The sequence below is a fragment of the Kwoniella mangroviensis genome (genome assembly GCF_000507465.2).
Source record: "Kwoniella mangroviensis CBS 8507 chromosome 1 map unlocalized Ctg01, whole genome shotgun sequence".
Classification (NCBI taxonomy): domain Eukaryota; kingdom Fungi; phylum Basidiomycota; class Tremellomycetes; order Tremellales; family Cryptococcaceae; genus Kwoniella; species Kwoniella mangrovensis.
In genome coordinates this window covers 719,507-747,139 of record NW_027062533.1, presented here as the reverse complement: position 1 = coordinate 747,139, position 27,633 = coordinate 719,507, and the positions used below count along the sequence as shown (strand labels likewise).

Below are 27,633 nucleotides of genomic sequence, written 5' to 3'. Positions count from 1 at the left end.
TTCCATCATTGTTCGTTCAAACTATTTGATCCAGATGATTGTCATGTATAGCAAGAATATCATCCATACGCAGCGACCGATAGACCACCCGAACACACAAGATGAAGTTAGATGCAACAGATTTGCGATACATATCAGCAGATGAATTCAGGGTGCTTTCAGCAGTGAGTGAAATCTAATCTTCACCTCCATCAATTATCCTCCTCGTCTCGTCACAGCGGGAGACTGCATCATCAAGGATCTCAACAGGAATAACGCTGGTAGTGTCCTTAATTATGCTGACCCACCTGAATCCCACAGGTAGAGATAGGTTCGAAGAATCATGAGGTCGTACCTACCTCCCTCATAGCCGAATTGTCAGGAATACGAGGTGGGAATGTCAACAAAGCTCTCGGCGAGTTGGCCAAGAGGAACCTAGTGGGCAGATCACAGAATATCAAGTGTGAGTCTATAGTCGCCCCCGCAGATGTTTACCTTGCTATCTGAACCTGCGTTTCAGTATATAAAATATGGATCACATGAGTGTATAGAGGCTGACCAAACTTTCTTGTCCGTCTGTCACAGACGATGGATATAGGTTAACGTATGGAGGATTAGATTATCTCGCCCTGAGGACGTTCTCAAGGAGGAAACTACCAAGTGTGCATTCAGTAGGGACCAGAGTGGGTGTAGGGAAGGAAAGTGATATTATGATGGTAGCCGATGAAAGTGGTGAAAAGAGGATTTTGAAGATGCACAGGTATGTTCTGATCTGTCACCTATATCCAATCCACGTTATGTGAAAAATGAAGGGACTAATACTGTGTATACTCTACTTCAGGCTGGGTCGTATCTCCTTCCGAGCGATCAAATCGAAAAGGGATTATCTGGGTAAAAGGAAGAGTGCCTCATGGATGTACATGAGTAGATTATCAGCTCAGAAGGAATTCGCATTTATGAAGGTAAATCTCGAAAACTTTGCGGTATACAGAGTCTTGTCTACGAACTGACGAACACCGCTTCGGTCAACTCTATAGGCATTATATCAACACGACTTTCCTGTACCAGTGCCCATAGATCAAGCTAGACATTGTGTGGTAATGTCTCTGATTGATGGATACCCATTGTGAGTTGTACCGTCTCATGCACCCCTCATTAATCGATCAAAAAGCAAATTTTCTGTCGAAAGGTCACTGACGATTGAATCTCATGTTCGTCAGACGAGCGATAGAACAATGCGATGATCCCGCCGACCTCTACTCCAAATTGATGGAATTGATCGTTAGATTAGCTCACGCAGGTTTGATACACGGTGACTTCAACGAATTCAACATAATGATTCAACGTAAATCAGGTGAACCAGTCGTGATTGATTTTCCACAGATGGTCAGTACGAGGCATGAGAATGCAGAATAGTACGTACCTCCTGGATCTGCGTCCAGTATGAAAAACATTTGATTTGAGTTGATGAGTCTTGATGTGTTTATAGCTTCTTCAACAGAGATGTTAACTGTATAAGACGTTTCTTCCGACGTAGATTCAGGTATGAAGGGTTATCTTGGCCTACTTGGAAAGATGTTTTGGAAGTGGAGGATGAAGAGGATGAGAAAGATCACCAGGGCCTTGGCCCTATAACGGAAGAAGACGAAGAGGACGGAGACGAAGAGACGAAAGATGAGGAAGAGCAAGTCGCTAAGGTTGTTGAGGAGAATAAGGCAGAAAGTTCGAAGACTGCACAGAAGAGGTTGAGGATAGATCTGGAAGTGGAAGCTAGTGGGTTCGGTAGGGCGCTTCAAAGAGAACTGGAAGACGTGAGTTATATCGAAATCTAATGCTCGTGAAGTTGTGAAATTTCTGGCTGACCCATTTATCTAGTATATGCTGGAAGTCCAAGATTTACCCCCCAGCGATGATGAGGACGAAGATGACGAGGTCGAAGATGAAGACGAGGACGAGGACGACGAAGAAGAGGAAGAAGGAGAAAATACACAGGAAGATAAATCTGCTCCATTCGACGAAGCGGCTTTCCAAGCTGAGATGTCAGCTCGACTGGAAGCTATCAGACTACACAAAGCACTGGGTAACGATGACCCCGATGATCTCGAATTAGAACATGGATCTGAACATTCCTTGAGTGATCTATCAGAATCTGATTCGGAAGATTCAGATGATTCAGTCGGACCTGCTCAGACGGACTACACATCGTATATGCCTTCTCAGCGGAATACTCGAAGACATCATGATAGAGTACAGATTAAGAAACTTGGTGATACTGCAAAGAAAGGGTCAGATGTGATCAAAGAGACTGTTGCGAGGCAGGTATCGAAGGAAAGACAGATGACTGAAAGGAAACATCACTCAAAGAGTGGAGGGGCGAAGCCCGGTAAGAGGAAGGGAAGTAAGTGGAAGAATTCTGATAAGTATGCTACGGGAGGTGGAAAGGACGGTGGGTGGTAAGGAGGGGTATCGATTGTAGATGAAATCGGGATATATATATATATTTCTATTTTCATCCATCAGTATATCATTCATCTCGCTACCCTGCTCGGCTAGCTTTTGATCGAATCGTTCTGAACCTACGCAATGCTCATATAAAATTATGAAATCACGCTACGATGAGAGTTCAAATGACAGTGTGATCATCCTTTACCTGAAGCTTCAGTAACCCGTGTAGCCTTGTTGCTCTTCTGTCGGGGCTGATGGAGCCTCTGACTCCAGTTGGGTGTCCAACAAGCTGAAATTAATGACATCGTTAGCCTGCCATCCGCCAAAGGACTGCTCAGGCATATCAACAATTTCAGAGGCATTTGCATATGTATCGTAACCATTGTTCAGATTCGGGAAGTTGATGGAGGATTCTGTTGGTATTTCTGTGTTAGATACTGCAGGATTCAGAAGGCTCCAATCGCTGGGCGTAACATCTCCAAATAAATCAGATTGCGGAAGGCCAGCTACCAACATTCCACCCAATCCAGCCTCCATTCCTGGACTGATAGGCTGGTTGTAGTAAGAATGTCCACTGGTCATTCCCCATGTTGAATTCTCATTATAGTGTGTTGACAGGGGTGAGTTCTGGGCGGCAAGTGGGACCTCGAAATCAGCAGCGAAGGTATCAGTGTTGGGTCCGACCGTCCCGAGGGAACTTTCAAATTTGTGATCCGTTTGCGGGCATGATTCAGATTTCTTGGTATCTAGCTGAGCCTCATTCATGCCACTTGCGACACGCTCATAGTCTCTTGCCCACTCTCGCCGTTTCAATCTGTGACGTTCGCTCCATTTAGCAGCTGTTCCCAAATTTCTCCTTGTTTCCAGACTCTTCCCTCTTTTCTGGTCATTCAAGGATCGTTTTCTCTTTCGATTCTCGTCCCAAAGCAGAATTAGTCTCGTTCGATATCCTCCCTGGTTTTCTGGTCTCGATGAATACTCTTCCATCGTTTTTGTGTTATCCCGCTATGAACTATTGGTCGAGCAAAACATCGTCAGCACGAGTTGTTATTCTCCATTGCAATGAACACATTGAGAGGTTTTGGAGATATTGGTGATACTAGGCCTGAAACACGAGTGTACACCTACACAATGATAGCATAATGGATCTCCCTCATAGTCCCAGACATGGTATGTGCACTCTCTTCCACAAATACTTTCTCCCTCGACATTGTTATTGGACCTTAAATTACTCTTGCTCAGACCGCTACATAGACCCTTCCGAGTAGGAGGTCTCAAGAGCTGATTAGATGAAGAGTCCATTTGCAATGCCATCATCTGGAAGCCGTTTTGGGTTTCTGAGCGGTGCTTTGAATTTGACGATCAGTAATATGGTTAGGCAGCGATTGAACATGGTTATGAGGGAGTTTGAACAACTTACTATTCAAGGGTCTGGGAAAGCTTAAGATGTATTGGTGTCAATTGCCACTGACTCATTCCAATTGAGGGTCCGCTCTTTCCAGGTTCCAGGCGGTGCACAATGAAAGGAAATTACTTCAATCTCATATGCCTCTTCCCTTTATGCGCTCATTGCATCATCATTGGAAACGATGCATTGGGGCTGCGCATGAGAGGCGTTTAACTTGCCTGCTACAGTTGTCGGTAAAGGAATTCCTAGTACCAAAAATGTAAAGCTATTGGCCAAAACATCCTAGGACCTGAAAATGTGCATATGCAGTATCATTTGCCCTGGAAATATTCATCAACCATCCCCTCAAGCTCCTGTGTGCCACTGCGATTCTCTTCAACACCCTCCATGATGGCTTCCGTTGAAATCATGAGCGGGAAGGTTATTTGTACTAGCTCGTGGCGGATTGGACACCGAGCAATCCTCTGCAGCAGGGGCAAAATGGACCGAAGATGATTGCCACTGATAATGTACTGGTGGATTCTCAATGAAGTATCGATAGTTCCGCTGTGTCCAGGCTTGTTGAGATGTAGAAGTATCCAACAAGCCCATATGATTCATCTGCTTTACTGCCAGAATGGAGTTTTGCATGCTAGTACTTGGAGGTTTTTGAATTCCATAGCTTTGTTCATGTTGGTAAGGGGAAATATGGTTGAGTTCGGTGATTGGAATCCCAGAGAAAAATTGAGATCCGGGGTTGAACGGCTTTTCGTATTGGAAAGGTGTCCAGTAATAGGGCTTTCAGATTCTGCCGACAGCCAAGTGTCCGGTACCTGATCTATCTCTGGATCGTAATATGAAATTCTGTTGTCAGAAGGGTTTTGAGGCAAGTTGTACTGATATGGACTGGTCTCTGAGTCGCGAGAAGACGGACTCAGAAGGTCAGACTGATACTGGGTGGGCAACGTATAAGTCTGGGTTAAAGATGTGGGAGAACGCTCGCGCTTCATGCTGATTCTATTCCTTCTCCGTCGTCTTGAAAACTCCTTCCATCTCTCACCGCTTTTTGACTCCACGGGATAAGCTCTCCAGTCCCTCAATAAACCGTCTCTGTTTGACCTGATCGACTGCTATACTCACCCATCACACCCTTGTTATCTCGCTGTAGGGCGAATCAGCTCATTAGTTCTGCAAGTGACAGTGTCTTCAGTGTGACTTACGCATTGGTAACAGATCGGATCGTCTTTGCTATCCCCCCTGATATAATTCATTGGCCTACCGCACGTCCTAAGTGCACCATCTTGATGTTGAGTTCTTAGTTTACTTCGTGTGAGCGCAGTGCATGAGTTGTTCATCGACGAAAAAGTATTTGGCATCTTGCAGCCTTCAGACGCTGGGACAGCGATTCTTCAATTTTGTCGATATGTACAGTCTAGCAGTCGGTTTCGACTATTGCGCTTTACAGCTCAAATTTCGGAATACAGAAAGCTGAAATGTATCTATCTCTATTGGGAAATTGATTCTTCACCATGCCGTGATATTTCTCATGATGTTTGAAGGGAACGAAGAAGACATCCTTTGATCGGATCTTAAAAGGTTTTCTGCATAGTGAACAAAACCATGAGACATTCAGCATCGAAATGCGCACCCCAATGTGCTTTATAAACCCTTCAACTGTATGTATATACATCAAGCTATATCCTATCCTTGTTCATGAGACGAATGTACAATAGCTTTGGATTGCAAGACAGACCATTCGATACAGGCAGCGGCCAAACACAGCATGCGTATGTTACGAATTTTCAATAATTCTCATCTTACGAAAGGAGGTAACTGGTCACGAAGAAAGGTGAAGTGCTGGATATAAAGTGATATTGATTTCAAGACGGTACATACAAAGTACAGTATGTACATTACATGAATACGAGTGCTGTCTTGGCGTAAAAAGTTGGATTCTCCAAAAATTGCCACTTTTCCATAATCTCTGTCCCTCCATCTGTTTGTCCATGTGCCCGGTCCAGAACGGATTACAATCTGTGATCATTATCTTCTAATGACGATTCCTATTGGAGCTGCCAGATAAATCAGCACAACAGTAATGACGAATTTGAACAATCGAGAAGATGATCTGTCACTATCCAATCCACCTTTACCCTGCAGCAATTTGATACAACGATAGGCCTGCTTCTTGACCCGAATGCAGAAGCCCACAAAGGTTCCAACCAGAGAGCTGAGTACTTCCTTGAAGACTCAGTGGGAAGCTTTTCAGTTCGAGAAAATGAGATTGGTGATGAAGATCGTGATCATTTGACCATTGCATTTGCAGAGCAGGGGTACAAACACATCAAGGTACTCTGCTTTCGAGGCGACATGGTCCTCATCATGTTCGGCTACACCGGCGATCGCACAGACACCAAGATCAATCAAACAAGATCCAAGATCAATACAATCATCCTTTGAGCTATAGTAGACTTAAATTCTCCGTTGAAAGGAAGACACTGCCAAATGAGGACAAAGTAAGGATTGCATCGGAGGACAAGTGGACATGATGGCGATGGCACAGAGCCATGAGCTAAGAGCCTTGATCATCTTTGTCTTGGGCGCTATGATCACCTGAACATCGCTTGTGCACCTCAACAGATGCAACACAGACATACACAGCATAATCATCTTTCCATTTTAAAGATTACCTCTCTGTTGGTATATATTAAACACTGATCGACAGATTTGCCACTCACTCTATCTTCTCTTGTTTACATACTCGCCTTACAATCTTACGATACCAGCGATACCAGCGATCAACATGAGATACCCATTAATTATCCTGCCTTGTACAATACTACTTTCATTCGCATGGGGTCTTCATAATCCCCATGATATATCAATGGATGCGGCACAGTGGCTGATGGAGAATCAGGGTTACGGGAAGCACTTGGTAAGATCCTTCTTTGGGGGTGATACGAGTTATGCACCGGAGAAAGCGGATTGTCCGGAGGATCAAGAATGGTTATGGACAGCAGATGTGAGCTGTACAATTTGAATATGAATCTAGAATGTTGTCGCTGACTGAGGATGAATGCAGCATTTATCGAAAGGGGAAGAAGAATTTCTGAAGAAACGAGAGAAAGTAGTCAAGGAAGCTGTAAAGAGAATGATGGATAGCCAGCAGATGCCTACTCCTCCTCGGACACCAGTCATTGGGTATGCTATATCAGGAGGTGGATATAGATCAATGATGTGAGTTCCGACTGGTAAGAACTCATCCAGTTTCTGGTTTCAGCTTCACTGATCTGATTGACTGAAGTACCGGTCTGGGAGGCTTGATGGGTCTAATGAAGCAGAGTGAAGAAGCTGTAAGAGCTGGCACGGGTGGTTGGGCAGATGCTATCACGTACATGGCCGGATTGAGTGGCGGTTCCTGGGGAACAGCGAGCTGGATCTCGAACGGAGGGATGTTACCGCTGGATCTGATCGAGAAAGTAAGAGTCTCTATCGATAAATGCGATTCTCAGGCTGAAGCCACTGTTCATTCAGGTATGGAACCTCGAGTCGAATTTGATATTGCCCGATGATGATAAACTCTCTTTCTACTCAAATTTGATCCGTCAAGTGGACGCAAAGCGAAAGGCGAATTTCCCAGCTCAATTGACGGATTATTGGGCATTAGCTTTGGGGGAACAACTTCTGCCTGAAGAATACAGAATGAAGAGACATCCTGATTTGACGATATCGTCTTTGCCTGCAAAAGTGAAGAAACTGAATGATGGTGAACTACCCATGCCCATCCTTATCGCTTCCCAGTAAGTAAACTCATTCAAGTCCGCAGAACTCAGAACGGATGGTACTGACATACATTTGGGTTGACAGACGAGAAGAAGGTGAATATGTGATAGCGCAGAATGCGACTGCATGGGAGTTCACGCCATATTCGTTTGGTTCCTGGGCTTTCGGCTCGAAGAAGAAGATCCCTGGAGGATTTACTCCTGTAGAATATTTAGGGACGACTCTGGATAATGCTCAGGCTAAAGGCCAGTGCTGCAAAGGCTTGGACAGACTCGCGTATGTCAACCTCCATTCTGCAGATTATCTAAAATGTCCGGTAGCTGATCAAGATCGTCGATGTCGACCAGATTCGTAATGGGCACTTCTGCCACTTTGTTCAATGGTCTTCTCCTAGAATTGAACGGTACCAACTCGGACAATATTTTGGTAACAGCTTTGAAAGGGATCTTAAATGAGATCGGAGAAGAAAATTTCGATGTGGCGAGAATACCCAATCCATTCAAAGGGTGGGATGCTGAAGAAAATCCCGTAAGCGATGCACCGTACATGATCAAAGATTAGCAAGACGTATTTAAGAATCATCGTACTGATCCATACATCTTTAGCTCAAAGACTTTGACCTCCTTACTCTGGTTGATGCAGGCGAAACGGACCAGAATATCCCTCTTGAGCCACTACTAGTCCCTGAAAGGAATCTCGATGCGATCATCACCTTCGATGCGTCTAGACAAACCGAGACGAGCTGGCCCAATGGAAGTCCCATTTACACCACGTTCGAACGTGCTGTCATACTGGATGAAAGGGACGATACGAGGATCAAGATGCCAAAAGTACCTACTGCCAATGGATTCATCAATGGTGCCTTGAATACTCGACCAACTTTCTTTGGTTGTGAGGATACGACTACCCCTTTGATTGTATACATCCCTCAATACCCTTGGACATACTATTCAAACAAATCCACGGTAAGAGCAGAGCTGACTTACAATATCGAATTGACACATGGCTAATCGAATTAGATGTAGTATCAACTGGATTATGATCTTCACGCAGCTACAGAGACGATGTTAAACGGTATGCGGTCGCTTACGCTCAACTCCACTGTGCCTACTTGGCCGAAATGTCTTTCGTGTGCATTAACCGATCGCGCTTTCGCATATACCTCCGACAATAGGACGGACGAGTGTAGGAAGTGTTTCGATGATTTCTGCTGGGACGGGACCAGTGATGATTCCACACCACCAGAGTACAAACCTGTCTTAGGTGTGCCTGACTGGCTGGAGAATAAAGGTCTAGTCGACCCAAGATTCAAGGATGGGAAGGAAGGAACTAACAATTGGGAAGACGATGAGGCATCGGGTTTGAAGAAAGGAGGTTTCAAGGAGATCGCTAAAGGTTTCTTGGAGAAGATAGGTCTTGACTTCTGAGTACGGTCATCGGCTTGGACGATTGTACGCTTGGGCAAACAACTTGTGTGCGTGTATTACGAAGCAAAGCAATTGAGTGTAGTGTGGCAGGAGAGGGTGAAGATAAGAGCATTTTCAGTATCTGCATGATTGTCATCTTTTCAATATTTGATGATCGTTATCTCGACTATTTAGTATTTCTGTAGTATTTATGTATCTCTATCGTATCAATGCATCTCCTGTTGAGCCACGACATTCGAAAACCATCAACATCAAACTTTTCTGACCCTCTTAGGCATATAAGGCTGCGCAGATGTCCTTGGCTGGCATGATGTGGTTCTCCGGAGAAGGTCGCAGTACCGAGCACTCCACATCCTTTAGTGCGTGACTAAGCACTGCGAAGCCGAAACAGGTATGTCTCATGTCTAGGAAGAAGCGGCCCGCATTGAAAACATAGTCTGACATCTATAAAAGCCGTCGCAAGACGCGATGCATAAAGTGCCTCCGGGGGAACAAGAACCCAGACGGTCTACATGCAGATGCTGGCTGCACTTCACGTTTAAACCTCAACTACGTCCAACTCATCATCCTGAACTTCTTCCACCTTTTGACCTTTGACCAGTTCCTGTACGTGATCATCTTTCGTATCATTTCCTTCATCCCTCTGAAGAAGATTAACCAAACGCTCGATCGAATCGACGATCTATATCGTTCTCAGGTATCAGTCTACTACTTCGGACGTCGGGGTTGACGATCGGGTGAAACTAACCTGCTGATCCTTTTCCACTTTATGCAACTCCCTAATCACATAGTAAGCTCCCCTGGTACGTAAAGCTTCTCGACCGGTGAATGCTACATTACAAAGATCAGTTATCGTTGTTCGTTAATTCTCGGATAGATGTCTACATACTCGTTGAAAGTAGAAGCAGGATCTCGATACACATCATCCTCAATACGGTATCTTTCTCCCTCTCTTTCTCGGGTGGTAAGAATTGTAATGTTGGTGGCAAGGTTTCCATTTCCTAAAATCGCAAAGATATCAGCCAGTCTGATCACGTCCGACATGGCCAGGATTAATTGAGCTCACGTCGATATCGTATTCTTCTGGACCCATCAAAGGTGCAAGTACATATGGCAGTACATCAACACCTTTAACCTTCCTCGTAGGATCCGAAGGTAACTTAACACGATCATCTAAATCGCCCCAACGTGTCATCAGCTTACCGCTTCGTGATACATGGGATGGATAGCACTCACGCTCAGAAGCCAACAGCCATCCCATACTACCTCTGTCCATCGCGCAGTTCTTTATACATCCCAACGCACCACCTCGTCTGATCGTATCCGGATGTTCAGTATACACCACAATCTTCGATAAAAGCGGTTCGTCCTCTTCCGATGGTTCAGCAGAGGTAGGTAGTGGGAAAGGTGGTCGTGGAGTAAGAAGTAATGGTCGAGTCGAAGGTGCCATTGAGATATTTGCGAAAACCGATGCTAAGAAATGGCATTCTCCTTTACGCTTGCTTCCACTTTTGCCTTCTTTTACACCTTCACTTGCACCATCTTCAAATGCCTGTACGAGCGCTCTTATGGAGTCCATCTCGATCTCGTCTCCCTGGTCGGCTTCCTGATTGGGAGGTAGGATGGACGGATCTCGATAATCTGGATGAGTGGTAGATGAAGATGAGGCTGATGCGGGTAGGAAATATGGAGGGTAATGTTTTGATTTTGGTAATGGGACCAGGGGGATAGTAAGGTTGGTTAGAGATGTTATCAGAGACGGATGAGAAGTAAGATTGGACAAGAGCATGGATGTTAAGGGAGATAGGGGAGATGTCGTATTCTGAGATAAACCTCTGTAAGCAACGATTTCACTACTGAGTCCGGTAGACGGATAGAAGACACATACAGCTGTGTAGGATACGAGCCAGACCAGAAACTCCTTGTCCACCAGATGTCTGGCAACAGCGAGTGTATCAGATAGGTTGATCAGAGCAGATAGAGCATCATGAGCAATAGCCTGCACTCATAGGGTCAATCACATTAACATCTGAGCTGCTCATGCATGATGGAGAAGACGGGTGGACTGACAGCTTGATCTTTACAAAGATTCGCCAGATCCTTCAAAGCTTTGATTTTGATTTCATCGCTCTCTTGACCTTCTTTTCTCTTGTTGGGTAGTAATCCGCCGCCATTACTGGCACTTGCACCTGTTCCAGCAAACGAAGAAGGGATGAAGATATGTCTTTCAGCAGAAGCCTTGGGCGTATGTCCAACGAGGTTCTGCAAAGCCAGGTGCCGAACCGACGGATTCGGCTGGTCGAGGAACTGAAATAGCTCGGTGAGGGATGCCATGGTGTCCGATGCGATATGGGTGATATACCAGACAGAGAGTGGAGAAGATGAACAATAAAAATAGGTGGAGATGGGATGATTTTCTGGAAATTTACGAGGATGATCAATAATGGGATTCTCACTTTCCCACGGTAGTCGTCATCGATTGACCACCAAAAGAACATCTATCATCTTCAGACACGCTCTACAACCTGAAATCTAATTAATTTACCTTTTACCACCTCACCCTCCCTCATACAATCCTTCATCTTCCTCATATCATCACCCGATACCCACATCAGTCGTCCCAAAGGCATAACAGAACACCCGGCAGTCTGATATCTCTGGAACGCGCGCATTTTAACACGATATCGGCCATATATTCTTCACTTCCTCCTCTTCATCCACCCCTCCTGATCATCCTGCAAAATGCTCAGCTCGGCCTTTCGAGCTCCCGCGAAGGATATTGAACTATCCAGCCCACCTCCAGACTCAGTATCGGCTCTGGCTTTCAGTCCGACAGCTGATATTTTAGCTGTTGCTAGTTGGGATAACAATGTGTGTTGGCTGACAGTTTCGTGTAGTGCGCAGATCAGCTAATTATATCTGTCATTCAGGTGCGACTATACGATGTGAATTCGCAGGGTCAGTCACAGGGAAAGGCGATGTACTCACATCAAGCTCCTGTATTGGATTTGACTTGGTCAAAAGTGAGTCCTCATAGTTCCTCGTTTGATTGTCCAGCTATTCTGTCGATGCTCTTCACTCCTCTTCCTGTTGTTATGAGATCCCCGAAGGTTTGAAATCGCCACTGACATGTATATCTACACTCTCAGGACGGTCAATTCCTTTTCTCAGCGGGATGCGATAATACCGCCCAGATGTACAATATCCAAACTCAACAAGCTCAGCAGGTAGCACAGCACGACGCTCCTATAAAATGTATTGAATATGCGGAAGTACCAGGTAGTGGGCCGGTGTTGATCACCGCAGGATGGGATAAGAAATTGAAGGTGAGCTGTCATCTCACCCTCTACTTTTGAGGAACATGATCTAGCTTACAGAGATGGTATCTGTAGTATTGGGATTTGAGATCCGCAAATCCTATAGCGACGTTGGACCTTACAGATAGAGCTTATTCCATGGATGTTGCCGTTTCTTTACTGGTATGTCATCTTCTGGTTTCAATCCTTCCCGTAGACCTTGAGTTGATTATCTGGGATGAATGACAGGTCGTAGCTACGGGAGATAGGCAGATTCACGTTGTAAACCTTTCGAATCCTACCACTATCTACAAAGTGAGCTGGTTTAAGTCTTTTACTCAATCCGATGTGGAAAAACGAATCTCAGCTAATATAATGAATGTGATTGAATTTAGACAATCGAATCTCCTTTGAAATGGCAGACTAGAGTAGTCAAGTGTTTCCCTACAGGAGACGCATACGCTATAGGAAGTGTAGAAGGAAGAGTTGCTATCCAGTGAGTTGCCTTTCCCCTTCTCTTGATAATCTAAGAATGGACAATTGACGGCTTCTTGTCTGATTGGTAGATATCCAGGTGGAGATGACAAGTGAGTCTGGGCTTCGCCTTTCATTTACGCCTTCGACTCCTGCTTCCACCATAGCAATAGCTGATACGGGTATGCTTGAACAGGAAAAACTATTCATTCAAATGTCATCGATATGATATACCCAACGGATCGTTACCCGGTTCACCAGCCGTAGTGGGCTCACAGCATGTCTTCGCGATCAATACGATAACTTTTCACAAGACTCAATATACTTTCTGTACCGGTGGGAGTGATGGGAGTTTGACGTTCTGGGATGGTGTAGCTAGGACAAAGCTGAAGAGTGAGTGACTGAACTCTCCTTCCCACTAACTACATAACAAAAGACGGAATGGTCACGTTGCTGGAATAACATGACGATAGAGACGTTCATACTTCTGAGCTATACCATTTGCAAACGCTAACGTGTTTTACTTCTTCGATCCCATAGCCTTCTCATGTAAAGATCTCAATAATGGAGATACCGATGCTCGACCTCCTCAATTCGGTACACCGATTGTAGCTACCTCGTTCAACCATACTCACGAGATAATAGCTTAGTTAGTCTACGCTTCTTCTACCTAGTCACTTTTTGACATGGAGCTAATCATCTTATGTGTGACTCAGTGCTCTCTCCTACGATTGGTCAAAAGGTCATGGAGGGGTACCCCCTCAAGGCTCAAACATTACCAAAGTCATGTTACATCCTGTCAAGCCTGAAGAAGTCAATAAGAAACCGCCTAAGCGATAAGTCGGGACAAGAAAGGGTCTGTGGGCTTGTGGTGACGAGGAAAGATGTGTGGAATATGAAACTGGATACGATCGTTGCGAAGAAGAGCAGAAGCAGTGATGGTGATTTTAAATTTCACTTTGGCTTGATTGGGTGAGGGAAAGGATGAATTTCGGAATCGATGAGAGCGAAGGAAGAAGAACGTGGTATTTGAGGTCATCAGAAAGGGATGAGGTCCTAGAATTTATTTGTGACTCCACACTCTTAGATTAGCATTTCGTATCCGTATGTAGACAAAAAAACGTCATCTCAAGAGAATATGATGATGGGTTTATGATTATGTATAATGAGAATGCATATTATATTATGATATAACATCGATGATGATACGACATGCGAGAGACCATGTATGACATTTGACTAGTCAACATAGTTCCATTTTGTTCATGTTGGTCCGTTGAAGAGCATCATAATTTCCCACTTTGAAATCTCCACCATATCTTCGGTGCCAACTTCCAATCATGTTTCTGTAAATCAGGAAGGAACACATCGAAATCCAGATTTTCCAAACGTTGCAAATAATTCTCCGCCGGTACCTAATCAATGATGAACATCATGATGGTATCAGTACCGGACCAACAGACTGACGGATCAACAGACCCAGAGAATCCACTGGCAAGTGAGCCTGGGGTGAATGGTACAAGTTACTCACGGCAGATAAGAAAATTGGCATCGCCCTATCTGGTTTCACCTTCCCTTCCGTATCTTTCAAATCCCTTCTAGCAGTGATCAACTCGTCCATCCCCCTTGTACCTATCTCCAACGCTGCGTCCCTAAATCCCCGGGCTTCAGCTCCTTTACGTAGGACTTCTTCTTCTACTATATTATGTTTCTCACATATGTCCGATGGGATATTTATCTGTCTCTTTGACGAGACTAATACGGGTAAAGTACGCAATAGTGAGACTGTTGTGAGTAAGGTAGAGAGGTGAGAGAGGGTATGGGATATGTGTGAAGATGCCGGATCGGCTGGAGGGAGCAAGATAGGTAGGGGACCTAGCAAGAGGGAAGTAGATAGGGGTGTGTGGGTGGAGAGATGAGATTCAAGGGTTGATGAGGACGGTGGGAGTGAGAGGATTTTGGCCTGTACAGGATGGTGGACATGACATGTCAGTCGAAGATGTCTTCACTCCAGCCCATAGAGAACCACTATCCACTCTCTTCTCTATTTGATAAAAATGGATGACCCGGCTGACTCACCCTAGTCTCTATCATCTGACTGAGATAATACCTCTGCACCGGTCTATTCCTCTTCAAGTCAGCCAACAAGAGCGCAACGGGATGTTGAGGTACTTTCGATGCCGTCTCCGGATTAGTCGAGAAGATGATTTTGAGGGCATCTCGCCAGAATTGGAATCGGATAGCAGCGAGTGCAGGTTGGGCGATGGTTGTGGTTATTAGGTGGAGTTCTAACTATGATTATCATGAGATGTGTTAGTTGGCTATAAGATTATATCAAGAGATATATCGAAGTGATTTGCTCCATCGAGATGATCTGGTCTCTCGTAAAAATATGCTAGATTGAGTTGAAGACGAGTTCGAACGTCAGACTGTACACGAACAACCCACATTGAAAGCCCTGTATGCAAGGTACCAGCTCCTCTCTCTCCTAGGCCAGAAATAACTACATAACCACGCTTCGGGGTCTAATCTCTGGACTAACGAGGAGCAATATTCCAGAGGTGCTTGTGGACCACCTTGAGTGGAGGGGATGTTGAGAGATGCCGATGACGATGGTTTGGAGGTCGCGTATGTCCTTCGACCGAGGGGAGCGAGGGGACGTAAGGGACGTAAGAGAGTGGCTAAGGTGAGTTTGGACATTTCGATGGTTATGGGATGGTTATTGTACTAGATGAACTTCATGTTGCGATTTACGACGTAGTCAATAGCTGGAAATATCGAAAATATCGGCAAAACCCAAGGTGCTCGATCGGACCTGACACCAAGCAAAAGCTACATGACGTGTTATTTACTGGGGTGCGCACTGAGGCTGATAAGGATAAGATATAGATAAGGGCACTCTGCATACGAGTACTGTACCTTGTCATCTCTGATCCATCCATCTTCTCAACCTACTTTCCCTCAAACTTAGAATGGTCGTTGGTGACCTCACTGTCCAAAAATCCATTACCACTTCCAACCCAGCTTTCATTTCGTGCTTTTTGCCAACCTCGTCAACCAAAACAATATACCATCAGATACGAATTTGTACGAGTACTCATCCTGCCCAGAAACAAAACCAGTATCAGGACTAAGACGATCCGATGCAGACGTATCTTTCACCGATTCGTATTGATCTTGATCAGATCTTTCTGCTTTCTTCGGACCATTATACGATTGCATTCGATCTTGGTCTTTCAAAGAAGGTAGATCACCTTCTAATCCTTCCTTCGCGCCTTCAATTTTGTCCATCATCACACCTAATACTCCTTCTGGATGTATCTCATCAACCATAATATCCCTACATCCTTTCAAATCACCTAAAGGCTCGAGGGGTATGATATCTAAGATACGCTTAATTTCACCTGGTCTATCAACTCCATTAGGATGATATGAGAACCACCATATATGCCTTGTAAATCCATGTTGCTTACCTGGATCTGGTTTGGTACGGAATGTTCATAAATGGATGTGGGGAGATGCGAATGAGCTGCCGATTGATGAAGGAGCTGAGAAGGTATATGGATCACCTGGATGAATCGCACGTCCATTCAGGGATCGTTCGGGCTCCATGAGGTAGGAGACCTTTCCAATTTACCGCATGAGGTTTGAGATGGGAATCGAGTTGATTTTGACTATCGTTTTCTTCGGATGAGTAAGGATGAGTAGAGGAAGGATGTTGATCAGTTATTTTCCAGTCAGATGGTTGATCATTTCTGGTGAATCGATTTCATGCGTCAATGAATGCGAATTCTCATGTGTGTATTTGATCTGATATGGCTTACATATCATTCATACCGACTCGACTCGACTCGAATCTTTCCTAAAGATGACAGAGCACCAGATCAAAAGAAGCGTGTTTTTTTCGCTCACCAGGCAGACCGTGTAGGGATACGCATGATTGATTGACATACAATACATATGACACAGACAATGAACATGACACTAAAGTAGATGTTAAAAGCACATAAAATAGTAGATGGACCTTAGCGCGGACACTGGAAGACACGGGACAAAGACAAAAAGAAATTATAACAGTTTTCGATGGCGAAAGATGACTATTGAAGATCAAATACAGAAAACTCGATAGGAAGGCGAGGTTAAAAGCAGGAGAGTGTCGCAAGCCACTGTATAAGGTAAAGCAAAGTAAAGCGAAGCAGGGAAAGTATGGAGAGCAGACAGAAACAGGGTACCCCATACAATATACCATAATCACACAACATGACCGACTCTCGTGTTCTAAACCTTTCTTCATCACTCTGATTTATATGATTCTCGGTTCCACACAGAATTTCACTCCTGGTTGATTAGGATGATAAAGTGGCCAATTCATCTTGGTATACAGCCCCTTCGATTTATATTTCCTTCTTAGCTTCTCCACCAACAACTTCTTCTCTTGCTCCGTCTGCAATTTCAACCATTCTCTGATATATAACTCATTATATTCAAATTGGTTCGATTCAGGCTGATTCAGCAGGAACATCTCTTCATTCATGTTTCTCAATTGTTCTTCTCTCCCTTTCATCTTAACTTCTAATATTCTCGCTTTGATCACATCCTCATCCAAAATCTTTCCTTCTTTATGTAAAGCCAAAAGAAACGTGTTATTGTTAAATGATTTAGGTGGTTTCTTGACTTTATGATTCCTTTCAACCACAAATCGAATCATCTCTTGAAAATTCTCTTTTTCACTCTTATATATCCAATCATAAGGTTTGATCCATTTCTTCGATCTTTCCATAAAGAATTGAGCGAGAGCTTCGTCGATTTCTCTGGTATCACCTTTCCAAGGTATGTCTTTTCCTTCGCCTTTGAATTGTCTTCGATCCTTTTGTTGTTTCCAGATATCAAATGATCCCCATACGGTCCACTCGATCGGTGGCGAGGGAATATTATCCTTCCAACTGTATGTCTCGCCCCTCTCCACTGCGACAGCTTTGTTTCTCCTTCTCATCCATTTTGGATCTCTCCATCTGAGGTCCCACAAGAGGATATTATCGATTGATCGTAATGATCCCATCGGCGGGATAGGTGAATCGTATGGAACAGGGAGCGGATGAGATTTCTTGATGGTCCGTAAAGGTACACTGACAAAGTGATAATCGAAATTATCGATAACTCCGAAATTGGCTGATTCTCGTAACTGAGTATACCAAAATGTATCCAGTCAGTATATTTCCGTTCGCCTGAGAAGCGTCGTCACTCACCTCTTGTAAAATCATCATGTGATTTGCTCTTAACGCAAAGTCAATCATACATTGCCTCCAAACAATCAACATTCTATTAGTCATCGCTTTCGATAAATCATTTTTGATATCCCAATCGTGAGGCAGATTGTAATTTCCTGTCTTTACCTTCATTGCATTCATCTTCTCTTCCAAGATCTCAGGATCCATAAAATTTCGCTTCAGAGTCTTGGCAATGGAGTTGATACAGTTCTTCGTTAGGATATCTTCGCCAGCGTACCATTCTACATGAACCGATAGGGGTTTGATTTTCGACAATAATCGGTCAATCCTATCATTGGATATCATCGGTTGTCCACCTTCCTCTTGGGGTGGATCGTAGAGTTCGTTGGGTCTACCTTCCGGTCTGAATGAATGGAGGACAGTGAGTTTGTTGATCCTAACCATAGGGTGGAGCTGGGTGAGAGAGTTGATTATCTTGATGAAAGTCTGTAAAGTCACTTGAACAGTGAGGTCGAGTGGTCGGTTGAAATCAAGAGGGAACCATGCCGAGGGTCTTTTGAAAGCTCTCTACAATGCAAGCAGAGATGTCATCAGCTCGAATCTTTGGTTCCAAGAAAGGGATAAACAATTTCACTCACATGTCCATCGTTCTCTCCAATAATAATAACCTCATTCCCATTCCTAACATCTTTTGTTCTATCTCTCCAGTTTTTACATACTTTCCCCAAGTCGTTCAACTGCTTCTTCACCAAGAACCTCTTGTAAGTCATCACCTCTTCATTGGTTAGTCGTTGATTTTCGATGTCTTCATTGTATGTAGTAGGGGTTTTGGCTCGGATGGGTAGATCAGGCAAGGGGAGTGTCATGATGATATCTTTAAGATGATAGAAGATTAATTCGAATGTTTCCGCTGGGATCCGGGTAGCTGCCGGAGGTCCTCTGAGCGGCGGAGTTGGTGTAGTAGACAACAATGAGGTTATGTCGGTGAGTGAAGAAGGGTCATTGTAGAACTCTTCTTCCAAGGCAGGTTTAATCGTGGTTTGGACATCTTGGCTGGTAGAAAGTCTCCTTCGTTTATGAGATTGAGAGGACTCGGGATTAGACTGGGCTGAAGGGACAGATCGCTTTTTCTTCAGCTTGTGTTGGAGCTTCGAAGGAAGAGGGTAAGGTGGCTTGGGGAGCTTGGCTCTTTTAGTCATATTGAGATGTTATGGAGGGTGGCGAACGGTGCTTGTATAGCTGTATGATGTGGGCGAAGGTGTTTGGTTTGAATTCGATATAAGGAGTGTCGATTTTTCCTTGGTGCACTCTACCAGCAACCTACGGCATGTAGAACGGAAAGGTGATAAGATAGGATGGGCCGAGGAAAGGAAAGGAAAGTGAATAAGAGGATGGTAGCTTGAAATGAGATCTGATATATGTATGGTATAAGAATGATATGTTAGTACGCACTCAAACCCCAATACAAGGTTGCGAATTCAAGTGGACCACCTCCACCCAATCGATTCAATCACGTGATTTAATTCTATCAGGCGGTGGCTGTGTACCTTTCAATGCCAAAAGTGGTGTCGTCATCAGATACCACCAAGCCTGTGGGACCTGAGCGGCAACTATTTGGTTTTGATTTTTTTGTGGGTGGTCAATGGAATGGCATGTGGAACGGTGGTCAGACGACGGACCGTATATAGCATATGCATCCAAAGCCAAAGCCAAAGCCTCATCGCCGAAATCATCATGCTCGTATTGTGCATCGCATCATGCGGATCATTGTTGATCTGTCACTGGCATGGACAGGTATAGATGGCCTTGCTGTACATGGCCATACGCATGCCAAGCGAGAGAGAAGATGAGAATGACGACGTAGCTTGATTGATCGGGGCCCGGTCTTAGACAAAGGCAGGATCGGAATTTCGAATGAATTTCGAATCTTTCAACATTCCCCCCCTCCCCCGTTCGAGATCCGTTGTCATCGTCTGTCTTCGGTCTGTCCCCATCTTGGCGATCGCTGCGGTGTATACATATACTTCCTCTAATTCCCATCCACTTTGGCATAGACCTCACAAAAACACACCTATAAAATCAGGACAATCATCTTCTTCCATCCATTTTTTTCCTCACTTATATTCGTACCTGCTTATTCAACTTGCTTCATCAACTTCTCCAGTCGGATCACCGACACTGGCAACGGTCCTCAACATGGCGACATCCGCCATCTTTGCACTCTTCGCTTTACCATACATCCTCGCCTCTCCGCATCCTCCACCATATTCTCCTTCAAAGGAGCTCGCTCTGAGGGACATAAGTGATAAATCCTATGCGCCGTACAAAGTAGAATGCCCAACGGGATGGACATGGATTAGAAATGCTACAGAAGGGTTATCTCAGGGGGAGAAGGACTTTGTCGCCAATAGACAGAAAGTCACTGGTCCAACTATAAACACCATGGCTTCTAATCAGGGGATAACAAACCCTCCCAGAACGCCTACGATTGGGGTAGCTTTGGCTGGAGGAGGATATAGGGCGATGTTGACGGGTCTAGGGGGTATAATGGGTATGATGAATGAATCTTCTGAAGCTGCTGCCAGCGGAACGGGAGGATGGCTGGATGGAGTGACATATTGGGCTGGGTTGAGTGGTGGGAGTTGGGCAACGGGCAGTTTCATGGCGAATGGTGGTGAATCACCAATCAACTTGCTGAACAATGTAAGTGATCTCCATCCGTTTTCCACTCGAAACACATCCTTAAAGAATCGCGCAGACACGCACATTTGTCATCACTACATCGTATTCACATGCTAATCCTCCCTTATTCCAACAGCTATGGAACCTAGATTCCAATCTGATATTCCCCTCAGACGGCAAATTATCATTCTACACAACTCTCGCATCCGAAGTAAATGCAAAATCAGATGCAGGTTTCCCTGTCCAACTGACCGATCTATGGGGTTTGGCAATTGGCTCACACGTCTTGCCGACTGAGTATCAACTCACCAACAAACCGAATCTCACTCTATCATCGCTTCCATCGGTAGTGGAGAAACTGGGTAATGGGTCATTGCCTATGCCAATCATCATCGCAGCAGAGAGGGAACAAGGTGAATTGGTCATTGCTGAAAATGCGACGGTATGGGAGTTTAACCCATTCGAATTCGGTTCATGGGCTTTTGGAAGTACCGTCAAGTCCATTGGAGCATTCACGAATCTGGAATATCTGGGGAGTGAATTGAATAATGGTGAAACTAATGGAACTTGTTATAAAGGATTTGATCAGTTGTCGTGAGTCACCGTGTAATCCTACTCCATATATGACGATCGACGTGCTCTATGTCTTCCAATCAACGCGCAGCTACATGGACAACTAGCTAACATGCACGCTGTCGTCTTATGCGTCTTATGCAGTTACGTGATGGGGACTTCAGCTACCCTGTTTAATAGCGCTCTACTCACTCTCAATAATTCCGACTCTGGTCTAGTGACCAACCTCATTGAAGGGTTCCTGCAAGATCTAGGAGAAGACCAATATGATATTTCGAGAGTACCCAATTCTTTCGCTAATTATAACCCAGGTGGAAACCCAGTGAGCATCGTATTATCTTCCCTCATTGTATCTGAATCTGCCCATTATTCGCCAATGGTTCAATCTACTATCCCATTCTACATAGTATTGACAGTGTATGTGCTACATAGATCTCATCTTTCGAATACATCACGCTAGTCGACGCAGGCGAGACAAACCAGAATATCCCTATCGAACCCCTCCTCATCCCCTTCCGAGAAGTAGACGCCATCATCGCTTTCGACTCATCGTATGACTCACCATACATCTGGCCAAACGGTACTGCCCTCAGAACGACTTTCGAGCGAGCCAAAGTCCTCGCTGAGAACACGGGCACTCAAATTAGAATGCCTGAAGTACCATCCGAGAATGGATTTATCAATGGCGGATACAACACTAGGCCTACTTTCTTTGGATGCAATGATACGACTACTCCCTTGATCATCTATGTGCCCAGTTATCCTTGGAGTTCGGCAGCTAACACTTCTACCGTGCGTATTATCCCTTCTCTCTTGCTCTCATAATGAATTTGATCTGACGGATGGGTCAATGCTGACTCATATTTTGATTGGGAATAGTATCAACTTGAATACTCAGATGAACAAGCTCGTGAAGTAATGTACAACGGTATGCGTTCATTCACCTTGAATGGGACGGTGGAGACATGGCCCAAATGCCTTGCTTGTGCTCTTACCGACCGATCTTTCGAATATACTTCGTCAAACCGTACAGCAGAATGTCAAAGTTGTTTCGATACGTGGTGTTGGGCAGGTGACGATAATACTACTCAACCGAATACGTATAATCCAGAGATTGACAGTGTACCCCCCTGGTTGACGGTCAATAGCTTGAGTAGTGGTAAAGCAGATGCAAAAGGTGTGGAGAATACGACGAGTAGTAATACTAGCAGTAGTGCTGGATCTAGAGTGATGAGTGGTACGAGCTGGTCGAGGAGTCTTTTGCTGGGATTGGGACTAGGATCCATCATGCTCATATGATAAGACGGAAAATTTCAATGGATTTATACGATATGAATATAATGATTAACATGATAATGTTACATCTCCTTGCAGTGTTTACTGTATGTAAATTGGTTATCCACAAGGTGATAGGTGTTGTTCTTCGACAGTATCCAAATAAGCGAGTTAGGATCATCCTCGACTCGGTCCACCCGGTCACTTGGTACTGCTTGCTTATCTTCAAAGGAGATAAGGTGGGGTCTCTGCCAACCCCAATCAGGAGTGTCACTCGTTGGCATGCTCGTCATCATCCTCATGATGACCCCCATCGATGCTTGCTTATCTACATGCATCTGCAGAAGCACATGAGAACGATTTAGATTATACTTTTAGATTGTCTTTGTATTTTCGGCGACTCGATGCCGTTGGTGCATCTTGCGGCTAGCTTAGTGAATCAATGCTTTCCTTATCTTTGACTTTCTCTTCCTCGATCTTTGTCCCGATAGGCGAAGTACTGTGCTGTCGTCATAGAGAACTGCACCGTATCCCCCGAAAGTATCAAATCAGTACATGCAGTACATACTGCCCATGAGATGAGCTGTGGGGAAGTTCAACACTTATCGGAGGTATAGTTATATAGCAAATGATATGAGGAAAATCCGGGCTATAACCGTTAATTTGTTCATTCACTCCTTCCTGCACCGGGTAAATTTCATGAATATCAAGCGAACACATCTGCACAGTGCATCATTCACAGTTCAACTCATTCGCCGGTGTAACGTACGGTAACTTACAATACGGCCTGCTGAGCCCCTAGCTCGGACATACTCGTACGAGTGAGTAACATGACCCGATTGTAACAACGCTAATCTGAGTGCCTGATGTTCCTTTCAATTGAGAGTGTGAATAACTCTTCTGAGTGTGGTTTTTATATGAGATGCCGCAACTTTGTTATCACGTTGACCCATGTGGGTCTTTTTCTAGTGCTTGATTTTCGGATTCAATTTCAATTTGATCTGTCAGAATGGATCTGATTGGTCTATCGTATACACTGGACGATGGGACTTTCGTAGGTAGGCGAGATTTTTTCGGCAAGGCTTATCTATCTTGGTACCAACCACCGAACTTAACGGCCCGATGTGATGAAACATCTACAGGGAAGTGTACAGTAGTGTCAAACTTTATTCAGCTTATTGATATACCCATGCTGACACTCTCGACGCCATACGAGCGAAGCTCATCTTATCGACGGTGTCAAATCACGTGAGCGTGTAGGTAGGTGAAATGACTCGCCCCATTACTGTACTCACCTCCTTGGCTTGAGCTAAAAATACCTTCCTTAGTTGATCACCGTGTTGACTTAGCCTCGAACTTGTCTTGAGCTCTCTCCCCTCTACTAGTGGCTAAAATAAGACCTCAACGAACTGATAGGAGGGAATTGTGTGTACCTGTCCCTGGGCTTCACTCCACATGTGAAAAACCTCATGTTCATCGAAGTGATGACCATGTGGACGCATCGAAGGATTGATTCCGGAGCGAGATAAGCAATCTACGCCGACGTAGTTTTGGAAATGGGTTGAAAGAGCACGATAAGGATATGAGGCCATATAAATGCCTGTAGCCAAGAACGTTTTCACTACAGATGACTCCAATATCTGTGCAGCGTACTCTCATCGTCTCTCTCTCAAGTACGCAGTCTAAACATGGCTGAAGAAAAGCGGGCCTTCGGAGCGCAGGCTTCTGAGTTGACTTACGTCAAAAATGAGAAAAACTCCAGCTTGGAAGCTGAGGTCAGTCGAAACGCCGATCAGGTCGATTGAAGCTGGCTGACGAAGAGATCTCCTTTGATGATTCAGACTGAGGACATGGGATCTGATAAGAACATCTACAAGGATGTGGTGGCTGAAGCTGAAGGATTGGCTGAGCACGGGTAAGTTTCCACGACCCTTTAGGCCTTGACACCTCAGCTTATTGGTCTGGACATGACGATTTAGTGGCCTTGATATGACTGGAGAAGACATATTGGCGATCGAAGATAAACTTCAGTCCATGTCACTGGAGAGAACAAGAATCGTGAGTTTTATATTTTCCTCCCGAGTTTTTAATCCATGACTGACCAACTTCGTTCTTGATACAAGATTATGAAACAAGTCCAACAGATGCACGAGCATGATCAAAACTTTCCCATCCATATCCTTCAAAGTATCGAGCAGTTCCTGGGTAATGACGATATCATGAAGAACCCTCACAATCCCGAATACGCCGAGTTGATCAAAGAGATGAAACTTGAAGCGTTGATGGTCACTGAAAACTCACCTTATTCGGAGGTACGAGCTGTGGTCGAAAATACCGACGATGTCGATATGCCTTCATTCACTTTTAGAGTTTGCTTCATCGGTACTCTCTATGTGATCGCTGGAGCGTTCATCAATCAACTTTTCGAAATTCGACAACCCAGCATTCAAGTCTCGTCTGAGGTTGCACAACTCTTGGCTTGTGAGTGCACGGCAATCTCACCCAAGTGGAGTGGTGTTGAGTGATTTGCAGTGTTCTGATCAATTTTCTCACGTCCGTACAGATCCTGCTGGTAAATTATGCGAGAAGCTTCTTCCGGACTGGGGATTCACCCTGTTTGGGAAGAGACATAGTCTTAATGGCTCAAAATTTACAAAAAAAGAACATATGTGTTGGTGGCCTCTCTGTTGTTGATAGTGTGAAAGCATCGCTGATCACGTATTTGATGTCCCAGTGATTACAATTATGGCCACCGTCGGTTATAACACGCCCTACACCACCGATATCATCTTGTCTCAATACCTGCCACAATACTTCAACCAATCCTACGCGGCAGAATTTGGTTATCAGGTGAGTGAAAGCCTTTGCGTTGCCCTCAAGAATGTGTTGATGACGACCATTTGTTTCACCACTACACCAGATCTTGCTTGGTTTCGGTACCAACTTCTGTGGTTATGGTTTAGCAGGTCTTGCTCGACGATTCTTGATCTATCCATCCTATTGCGTGTGGCCCGGATCATTGGTCACTATCGCTTTGAACCGAGCGTTCCACTCTGAAACCGATCCGGCTGTTCCAGGCCCATTCAAGCGGATCTATAGTTGGTCACGTATGAAACTTTTCGGAGTAGCCTTTGCAGCTATGTTCGTTTGGTTCTGGTTACCCGGATTCTTGTTCACGGCTTTATCCACATTTAACTGGATAAGTTGGATCAGCCCTAACAGTGTCTCACTTAACAACATTGTCGGATTCAACAATGGTTTAGGATTGAACCCATTCCCGACATTCGATTTCAACGTCTTGACCGCATATGGTTTCAACCCCTTGGTCGTACCTGCTTTCGGAACGATCAACCAATTTATCGGAATGTTCGCCACTTTCTTTATGATTGTCGGCTTCTACTGGAGCAACGTATGGAATACCGGATATCTGCCCATCAACAGTAATCATGTATTTGACAATACTGGGTCGGCGTTCGACGTGCAGAAAGTTATCGATGACAGGGGTATCTTCGATGCCGCCAAATATCAAACGTATTCTCAACCTTGGATGGCTGCTGGTAACCTTGTAGTCTACTTCTGGTTCTTCGCTCAGTATACCTGTAGTGAGTGCTCATCTCCACTCTTGTTCTCAGTCAAAATACTGAAACCTTTCGCAGCGATATCTTACGCTTTCCTCTTTCACCGACGAGAGATCGTACACGGATTCAAAGGCATGTGGAATAGCCTTCGAAGGAACAAGAAGGACGACACAGTAGACGATCTGTCTGAAGATATCCATTGTCGATTAATGCGATCGTACCCTGAAGTTCCAGAATGGTGGTACGGCTTGGTCCTCCTATTTGCGATTGGGTGTGGTATGGCCGGTATTGGCGCTTGGGACACTTACACCAACCCTGCAGTCGTGCTATTCGGTATAGCCATGGGCCTTATATTCGTAGTCCCCGTTGGTCTCGTCACTGCAATCACAGGTATTCAAGTCACCATGAATGTCTTGGCTGAACTTATCGGTGGTGCTTGGACTCCCGGAAACGCACTAGCTATGAATTTCTTCAAGGCTTTCGGATATATCACCACCGCCCAGGCCATCTATTTCTCGAGTGATCTAAAGGTTGCTCATTATCTCAAAATCCCTCCTAGACACACATTTGTAGCTCAGATGGTGGCCACCTTCATATCCACGTTGGTCTGTACTGGTGTTTTCAACTTCCAAATGAACAACGTACCCAACGTATGTACGTCCGAGGCTCCCTTTGGATTCTCATGTCCAGGTATCAATACTTTCTTCACAGCTGCTGTCTTTTGGGGAACTTTGGGTCCACAAAAGCTTTTCGGCAGTACCGGTCAATACAAAGCCCTCTTGATCGGCTTCCCAGTTGGATTCGTTTTACCCTTCAGTGAGTATGCTTTCGATTCTCAAGTATGTGGGAGTAGCGGCTAATCAGCATGGTAGTTGTGTATTTCCTGAGAAAGCGATTCCCTCGTACTGCATGGTTGAGGCAAATTCACCCTGTCATGCTTTGTTATGGAGGTATCAACTGGTAGGTCTTGAGGAGGGCTCATATTGTTGCGTCGTACGAATGCTGAATGATCTATTTAGGGCTCCATATAACCTATCTTATTTCTGGCCTTCGGTCCCTTTAGCCTCTTTCTCATGGTTTTACTTGAAGAAAAGATATCTCGCGTTCTGGTCAAAGTGAGTCCTTTCAATCTAATCTAGGGTGAAACCAACTGACAATACGTCTTTCATTGCAGATACAATTTCGTTCTTGCTGCCGCGTGGCAATGTGGTATCGCCATAGCGGCCATCGTGATCTTCTTTGCAGTTCAATTACCCGCTGTTGAGGTCAACTGGTGGGGAAATACGGTCTCATACCAAGGTTGTGAAGATACAGCTTGCAGGAGATTACCAATCCCCGACATTGGTTATTTCGGTCCAGCTCCGGGTAATCTCCCTTAGGATAGGGGAACTCACTAGTGATCCGCAATTGTGAGAATTTACCAGTGGTGAAACATACCTTTGGTATGTCGGAAGGTGGTGGAGGTTGACAGTGTGAAAATAATATGCTAGAGAAGCTGGGAAGATA

The 27,633-nt window shown here is 44.7% G+C and overlaps 10 protein-coding genes across 10 annotated transcripts; 5 read left to right on the top strand and 5 right to left on the bottom strand.

Annotated features, from left to right (window-relative positions):
- Positions 1 to 101: 101 nt before the first annotated feature.
- Positions 102 to 2,436, top strand: I203_100260 (uncharacterized protein; the record flags this gene model as incomplete). The annotated part of the gene is made up of 8 exons (XM_065516598.1): positions 102 to 164; positions 301 to 442; positions 565 to 739; positions 821 to 941; positions 1,017 to 1,105; positions 1,200 to 1,394; positions 1,469 to 1,790; positions 1,855 to 2,436. 8 exons carry the CDS (start codon positions 102 to 104, stop codon positions 2,434 to 2,436), a joined length of 1,689 nt encoding a protein of 562 aa, XP_065373416.1.
- A 201-nt stretch (positions 2,437 to 2,637) lies between these two features.
- On the bottom strand, positions 2,638 to 3,411 carry I203_100259 (uncharacterized protein; the record flags this gene model as incomplete). Its single annotated transcript, XM_019149139.1, has 1 exon — positions 2,638 to 3,411. One exon carries the CDS (start codon positions 3,409 to 3,411, stop codon positions 2,638 to 2,640), a length of 774 nt encoding a protein of 257 aa, XP_019001666.1.
- A 3,203-nt stretch (positions 3,412 to 6,614) lies between these two features.
- On the top strand, positions 6,615 to 9,021 carry I203_100258 (uncharacterized protein; the record flags this gene model as incomplete). Its single annotated transcript, XM_019149140.1, has 8 exons — positions 6,615 to 6,833; positions 6,894 to 7,048; positions 7,116 to 7,290; positions 7,346 to 7,611; positions 7,679 to 7,870; positions 7,942 to 8,122; positions 8,200 to 8,559; positions 8,620 to 9,021. The coding sequence occupies 8 exons, from the start codon at positions 6,615 to 6,617 to the stop codon at positions 9,019 to 9,021; spliced, it is 1,950 nt and encodes a 649-aa protein (XP_019001667.1).
- Positions 9,022 to 9,559: 538 nt separating this feature from the next.
- I203_100257 (uncharacterized protein) lies at positions 9,560 to 11,355 on the bottom strand (the record flags this gene model as incomplete). Its single annotated transcript, XM_065516597.1, has 7 exons — positions 9,560 to 9,703; positions 9,770 to 9,852; positions 9,911 to 10,022; positions 10,088 to 10,194; positions 10,258 to 10,843; positions 10,910 to 11,020; positions 11,092 to 11,355. The coding sequence occupies 7 exons, from the start codon at positions 11,353 to 11,355 to the stop codon at positions 9,560 to 9,562; spliced, it is 1,407 nt and encodes a 468-aa protein (XP_065373415.1).
- Positions 11,356 to 11,763: 408 nt separating this feature from the next.
- I203_100256 (uncharacterized protein) lies at positions 11,764 to 13,631 on the top strand (the record flags this gene model as incomplete). The annotated part of the gene is made up of 10 exons (XM_065516596.1): positions 11,764 to 11,892; positions 11,952 to 12,044; positions 12,171 to 12,347; positions 12,414 to 12,500; positions 12,567 to 12,632; positions 12,713 to 12,813; positions 12,884 to 12,904; positions 12,988 to 13,184; positions 13,332 to 13,440; positions 13,508 to 13,631. The coding sequence occupies 10 exons, from the start codon at positions 11,764 to 11,766 to the stop codon at positions 13,629 to 13,631; spliced, it is 1,104 nt and encodes a 367-aa protein (XP_065373414.1).
- A 446-nt stretch (positions 13,632 to 14,077) lies between these two features.
- Positions 14,078 to 15,491, bottom strand: I203_100255 (uncharacterized protein; the record flags this gene model as incomplete). The annotated part of the gene is made up of 4 exons (XM_019149143.1): positions 14,078 to 14,206; positions 14,323 to 14,754; positions 14,871 to 15,083; positions 15,240 to 15,491. The coding sequence occupies 4 exons, from the start codon at positions 15,489 to 15,491 to the stop codon at positions 14,078 to 14,080; spliced, it is 1,026 nt and encodes a 341-aa protein (XP_019001670.1).
- Positions 15,492 to 15,818: 327 nt separating this feature from the next.
- I203_100254 (uncharacterized protein) lies at positions 15,819 to 16,293 on the bottom strand (the record flags this gene model as incomplete). The annotated part of the gene is made up of 2 exons (XM_019149144.1): positions 15,819 to 16,200; positions 16,265 to 16,293. The coding sequence occupies 2 exons, from the start codon at positions 16,291 to 16,293 to the stop codon at positions 15,819 to 15,821; spliced, it is 411 nt and encodes a 136-aa protein (XP_019001671.1).
- Positions 16,294 to 17,094: 801 nt separating this feature from the next.
- On the bottom strand, positions 17,095 to 19,218 carry I203_100253 (uncharacterized protein; the record flags this gene model as incomplete). Its single annotated transcript, XM_019149145.1, has 3 exons — positions 17,095 to 17,973; positions 18,038 to 18,586; positions 18,658 to 19,218. The coding sequence occupies 3 exons, from the start codon at positions 19,216 to 19,218 to the stop codon at positions 17,095 to 17,097; spliced, it is 1,989 nt and encodes a 662-aa protein (XP_019001672.1).
- A 997-nt stretch (positions 19,219 to 20,215) lies between these two features.
- On the top strand, positions 20,216 to 22,573 carry I203_100252 (phospholipase B; the record flags this gene model as incomplete). The annotated part of the gene is made up of 5 exons (XM_019149146.1): positions 20,216 to 20,722; positions 20,838 to 21,295; positions 21,419 to 21,596; positions 21,707 to 22,066; positions 22,154 to 22,573. The coding sequence occupies 5 exons, from the start codon at positions 20,216 to 20,218 to the stop codon at positions 22,571 to 22,573; spliced, it is 1,923 nt and encodes a 640-aa protein (XP_019001673.1).
- A 1,664-nt stretch (positions 22,574 to 24,237) lies between these two features.
- I203_100251 (OPT family small oligopeptide transporter) lies at positions 24,238 to 27,506 on the top strand (the record flags this gene model as incomplete). The annotated part of the gene is made up of 11 exons (XM_019149147.1): positions 24,238 to 24,324; positions 24,391 to 24,464; positions 24,529 to 24,607; positions 24,673 to 25,030; positions 25,113 to 25,220; positions 25,284 to 25,399; positions 25,470 to 26,151; positions 26,206 to 26,943; positions 27,000 to 27,087; positions 27,147 to 27,242; positions 27,302 to 27,506. 11 exons carry the CDS (start codon positions 24,238 to 24,240, stop codon positions 27,504 to 27,506), a joined length of 2,631 nt encoding a protein of 876 aa, XP_019001674.1.
- Between the last annotated feature and the right edge of the window lie 127 nt (positions 27,507 to 27,633).